We start from the raw sequence: 6,000 nt of genomic DNA on the forward strand, positions 1-6,000 counted from the left end.
ATTTTTCATAAATCTAAGTAATCTTTTACAAAATCTCCACTGAAACTACTAGGCCACAATCATCTTTGGGGTATCTAGTTTGAAAAATGTGTCCGATGACCTGGCCATTCAACCAAGATGGCCGCCACGGCTAAAAATAGAACATAGGGGTAAAATGCAGTTTTTGGCTTATAACTATGAATTCAAAGCATCTAGAGCAAATCTGACAAGAAGTTAAATTGTTAATCAAGTCAATATCTATCTGCCCTGAATTTTTCAGATGAATTGGACAACTGGTTGTTGGGTTGCTGCCCTCCAATTGGTAATTTTTAAAGAAATTTTGCCGTTTTTGGTTATCTTGAATACTATTACAGATAGCGATAAACTGTAAACAGCAATAATGTTCAGCAAAGTAAGATCTACAAATAAGTCAACATGACCTAAATGGTCAATTGACCCCTTAAGGAGTTATTGCCCTTTATAGTCAATTTTTAACAATTTTCATTAATTTGGTAAATATATGTAAATTTTTACCAAATATAGTTCTCTGTTACTAATGGGCAAAGTTCATTATAGATATAATTGTAAGAAGCAAAATCGTTCAGTAAAGTAAGAACTTCAAACACATCACCATCACCAAAATACAATTTTGTCATGAATCCATTTGTGTCCTTTGTTTAATATGCACATAGACCAAGGTGAGCGACACAGGCTCTTTAGAGCCTCTAGTTCGTAAATCTTAGTAATCTTTTACAAAAATCTTCCGCTCTGAAACTACTGGGCCAAATTAATCCAAACTTGGCCACAATCATCTTTGGGGTATCTAGTTTAAAAAATGTGTCTGGTGACCCGGCCATCCAACCAAGATGGCCGCCATGGCTAAAAATAGAACATAGGGGTAAAATGCAGTTTTGGGTTTATAACTCAAAAACCAAAGCATTTAGAGCAAATCTGACACAGGTTAATTTGTTTATCAGGTCAAGGTCTATCTGCCCTGAAAGTTTCAGATGAATCGGACAACCTGTTGTTGGGTTGCTGCCCATAAATTGGTAATTTAAAGGAAATTTTACTGTTTTTTGTTATTATTATCTTTAATATTATTATAGATAGAGATAAACTGTAAAAAGCAATAATGTTCAGCAAAGTAAGATTTACAAATAAGTCAAACTGCAGTTGACCCCTTTAGAAGTTATTGCCCTTTATAGTCAATTTTTAACCATTTTTCGTAAATCTTAGTAATCTTTTAGAAAAATCTTCTCCTCTGAAACTACTGGGCCAAATTAATCCAAACTTGGCCACAATCATCTTAGGGGTATCTAGTTTAAAAAATGTGTCTGGTGACCCGGCCATCCAACCAAGATGGCCGCCATGGCTAAAAATAGAACATAGGGGTAAAATGCAGTTTTTGGTTTATGACTCAAAAACCAAAGCATTAAGAGCAAATCTGACAAAGGGTAAAATTGTTTATCAGGTCAAGATCTATCTGCCCGGAAATTTTAAGATGAATCGGACAACCCGTTGTAGGGTTGCTGCCCCTAAATTGGTAATTTTAAGGAAATTTTACTGTTTTGGGTTATAATCTTGAATATTATTATAGATAGAGATAAACTGTAAACAGCAATAATGTAGAGCAAAGTAAGATTTACAAATAAGTCAACATGACTGAAATGGTCAATTGATTCCCTAAGGAGTTATTGTCCTTTATAGTCAATTTTTAACAATTTTCATAAAATTTGTAAATTTTTACTAACATTTTCCACTGAAACTACTTGGCCAAGTTCATTATAGATAGAGATAATTGTAAGCAGCAAGAATGTTCAGTAAAGTAAGATCTACAAACACATCACCATCACCAAAACACAATTTTGTCATGAATCCATCTGCTTCCTTTGTTTAATATTCACATTGACCAAGGTGAGCGACACAGGCTCTTTAGAGCCTCTAGTTTATAAAATGTTATACACTTCTATAAAAAACATGCTATCTTTTATCCTATAGTGGAAGATTTGGAAGTGAACAATGGAAAAGATAAGCCATATCGTATGGGCAAAGGATTGCAGAAATTATTGTCAAAAAAGAATAAGAAATATGAAGAAACAGAGGAAGAAAACAGAGCTTAAATTCCAAAATCTGAAATCGTGAAATGAACTGTTTTGTTTACATGCCTTTTTTGTTAATTATATATAAAAGGTTTGTGAATACTGTACCAGTACCATACCCATAGCCAGGGGGGTTTGGGGGGTTCGGACAACACCCCCCCCCCTTGAAAACAAATAATGACTGTTAAAGTCAACGTTCTGTTCGAATTGTGACTGTTAAAGTCGAGTTTTTGAGACCAAGGCACCCCCCCTTTAGAAATTCCTGGCTACGGGCCTGCCAGAACAACTGATTCTAATTTAATTATAGTGATAGAGGATAAAGCGAGCAAGTAATTTTGTAAAGGGCGTTATGAATACTGGACCTTTTTCAGTGGCCAAAATTACATATCCCTTGAATTGAATTTTACTTTCCAAGAAAACGCTATAGTTTTTCCTTCCTAAATATAGGTCTGTTTTTAAAACATTATTTTTTCTAAATTGACTATAGTTGTCTAGTTAAAGCAATTTTCAACTTTTTTATGTAATGAAAAAAACAAAAATGAAAAATGTAGAAAATTCAATACTGCTGATAAAATATTGTTTTATTTAATGAAAAAACATAAAAATGACTTTTGACTATTTTAATTGCTGTTAAATTAGACAAAATCTTTAAGGATCCATGAGGGGGGCGGGGTTGGAGGGGTCCTGATCCCAAAATACCGGGCTTAAAAACATGAAATCCTGAAGTCACAAATTTAAATGAATTTAAATCCTGACATTCCAAAATTCGAAACAAGAATTCCCAGATCCAGAAATGGTCAATAGCTTAAAAACACCTGATCCTGGAGACCCGATAAAGGTCATATCCCCCCTCATCCATTTAGTTCTAAAATGGTGAATCCATTTATATATTTTACTTTTAAGAATCAGTTGTTGCTGTCAAACCTACTTAGTCATACTATGACAATCAAACATATTTCTAGATATTTACATCATTAGTGAAATCCTGGATTTTTCAGTCAACAACACAAAAGAAAATGTTTACAAATAGCATTTCTATAAATCAAAATACAAAATGAGATTCTTTAATATAAAAATATATCATAATTTTTGTGTTAGTCAATATACCTTCCAGTCAGAAATTTATTACATAATAAAATGCATTCTATATGTAATATGTTGTAATAACTGTAGTGTTTGACTCATGGTTATATATATTCAGGTACATTTTAAATGTTAATGCTAATAAAATAATCAATGCAAATGTTTCTAATTCTATGCTTGACAAGTACATATAAAGTTTGAGAATGTATTAATTGTACATATAGATCTGTTAGAACTTACTTTACATATATAAAAAAAAATAGAACAAAATGTACATATATATTCAATTTATTTGTTGTAATTTTATATAATAATTCAACTAGTTAACATTAATCAAAATTGTAGCTAAATTTAACTGTTAAACTTCTTGTATTTTGTAATTTGTTAGAAAAGATAAAAGGTTTCAGGGGACCAAAAGGGGACCACTTTAAAAAAAAATCACATTTTTTATGTGGAATCTTAATTAATTTTGACTGTTAAAAGAAAGTGATAACAAATTTTGTAGATTTATTTGATAAAATTCTACAAGACATGTATGCCATAAAGATACTTTTATGCAAATTATTAGATCTGTCAATACCAGAATATTTTGTATATTTTATTTGCAATATAACAGCCCCAGGGCATTAGATTTATGATATCTAGTCCCCCATTTCATACTGAATTGGCTTTATTTATACCCCTCAGCTTTGGTTCTTACAAAAGAATTAGGTTCCTGTTGTGTACAATAAAGACTTACTTTCCCTAGCTGCCATAAAATATGTTGGATATGGTTAACCTTACTTTGTACTCTTTCACTTAGGCTGGATGGGGTTTACAGAATAGAGAATGATGCAAAATAATGGGCATACAAAAAATAAATGGCAAAAATTACCCCATAAAAAGAAAACAATGGGCAAAATAAATAACAAGAAGAGATAAATGGTAAAAAAAATGGAAGACCCTCTTAATTAACAATTGTATCATTGTATCATGGTGCTGTACCTAGCATGTTCCTTATTATCTCATTAATAAATTAATAAATAAAAACTTCATGTACATTCCTTGCTCAATGTTTGTGATTTGTTAACATATATCATAACAATTTGTGATGTTACTATATATATACATATGTATGTGCCTTGACTACTTGTCTTAATTGTAAATGTTATATTTTTATTATGATATTTTAAAGTTGAAATGAACAAGCAATATTGAAAATTTGTACTTTAAACTCTTTTTGAAATAGTTTATTTTCTTATTTTAGTTGTGAACACAATTTCAAGAAATCCATATGATATATTTGATATTTCCTTTTTTCAAGAGTTATTTTTGGCAAAAAGATGTTTGAGCGTCTTTTTTTATATGGCAATTATTTATTCCTATATTGTTTACTGTTCCTAATTGGTACCACATCTTCTTATTTATATTTTGTATGTATACTTGTATTTGTGAAAAGTAATTATGCATATGTTATGTCTTTGATATTTATATAATAATTTTTATATAGACCGTGAAATATCTAAATCATAATGTGAAAATGGGTCCAAAAATGCAAGAAATGCATTGCTTGAAAAGTGTTATGTTGCTTTGGTATAAGTAGCTATGAACATATTATCTCCCCTTTTTGTACTCTTAGGTGTTTAAATTTTCAATACTTCTAATGAAAGTCATTCATCATAATTAAGAAAATTCTTACCATCTAAAGACGATAAGAATCCTCTCACAACGCTGCACATGCACATTCAAAGTACAATCGTTTAGTAACAAGTTATTCCAAAAATGCCATCATTGAATCTAGATCTTCTCCTTAGCACAAAAAAAAACTTGTAAATAGATATAAGAAGATGTGGTATGAGTTCCAAGGAGTCAACTCTCCACCCATGTCATAACTTGTAAAAGTAAACCATTATAGGTAAAACTGCGGTCTTCAAAACAGAGCCTTGGCTCACACCGAACAGTAAGCTATAAAGGGCACAAAAAGCAACACATATGAGATTTATTTCTGTTTTTTATTAATACCGGTATTACAGTTAATCTAATTCATGGGTCAACCAATTTTCTTGTAACCAAATTTTAATTAAACTTTAATAGTTTATGCTTTTAAAATTGTTGATGGGTGTTGAAATTATTAATGTTTATGCAGTATCATCTGTATCAAATATCTAACCTTAAGAAATTTATCTGAGTTTCCCTGAGGAATTTTGTTTTTAAAAAAAACATAAACATTTTAAAAACCTGTTGATAAAACCAAAATAGAATTGACTGCTTACAAGGGACATGGTTGGTACATGGATAGGTTCTTCTATATATATATAATAGAATCCAAGATCTGATAGAAATCCTGGTGATTTTTTATTTCCTTTTTTTATGTATCATTTATTTACACTTATATTGTATATTGAATCTAATTGAAATTCCAAGCATTTACCAGTAGTGAATTTTTATAACAATTAATATTTTCTTAATTAATCTTTGTTTATGCATTCTTTATTAATCGTGGAGTGCTATTTTTTGTGGATTTCCAGAGAATTTATATTTTCAGCAAGTAAAATTTTCTATAGGCTTGCAGACAGACTTTTGCAAAACTTTGAAATTTCTTTCATTTGAATTGAACCATTATATTTTTATATATTAGATATGAAAAAAAATAATATTATAAAGCTAATTATGATGTAAAGTTAAAACTCTGATATTCAATTTTTATAGAATACTACTTAATTATATTTTTCTTACATTCAATTATGTGCATAGAGTGGGGTGCTCATTTTCGCCACATCTTTCCATGTTTTCTACAGTTTATGTTCAGGTCTAAATGTTTTTGAAGTATACTGATATTTCTATATGAAGATAACTTCAA

General features: G+C 30.2%; 1 protein-coding gene across 2 annotated transcripts in view; it reads left to right on the forward strand.

Annotated features, from left to right (window-relative positions):
• The window catches only part of LOC143063594 (choline transporter-like protein 2), a 55,341-nt gene extending 49,553 nt beyond the window's left edge, over positions 1 to 5,788 (forward strand). The window contains exons 23-24 of one of the 2 annotated variants that reach the window (XR_012975056.1): positions 1,978 to 2,190; positions 2,361 to 5,788. Coding sequence is in view for 1 of the 2 variants with exons in the window: in XM_076235810.1 (XP_076091925.1) it covers positions 1,978 to 2,099 (122 nt within the window). In the remaining variant the exon portion in view is untranslated. Of the gene's footprint in view, positions 1 to 1,977 lie in introns of both variants that reach the window. The other variant, XM_076235810.1, reaches the window with a different exon arrangement.
• Positions 5,789 to 6,000: the final 212 nt, after the last annotated feature.

Source organism: Mytilus galloprovincialis, chromosome 2 (genome assembly GCF_965363235.1).
Source record: "Mytilus galloprovincialis chromosome 2, xbMytGall1.hap1.1, whole genome shotgun sequence".
NCBI classification, from domain to species: domain Eukaryota; kingdom Metazoa; phylum Mollusca; class Bivalvia; order Mytilida; family Mytilidae; genus Mytilus; species Mytilus galloprovincialis.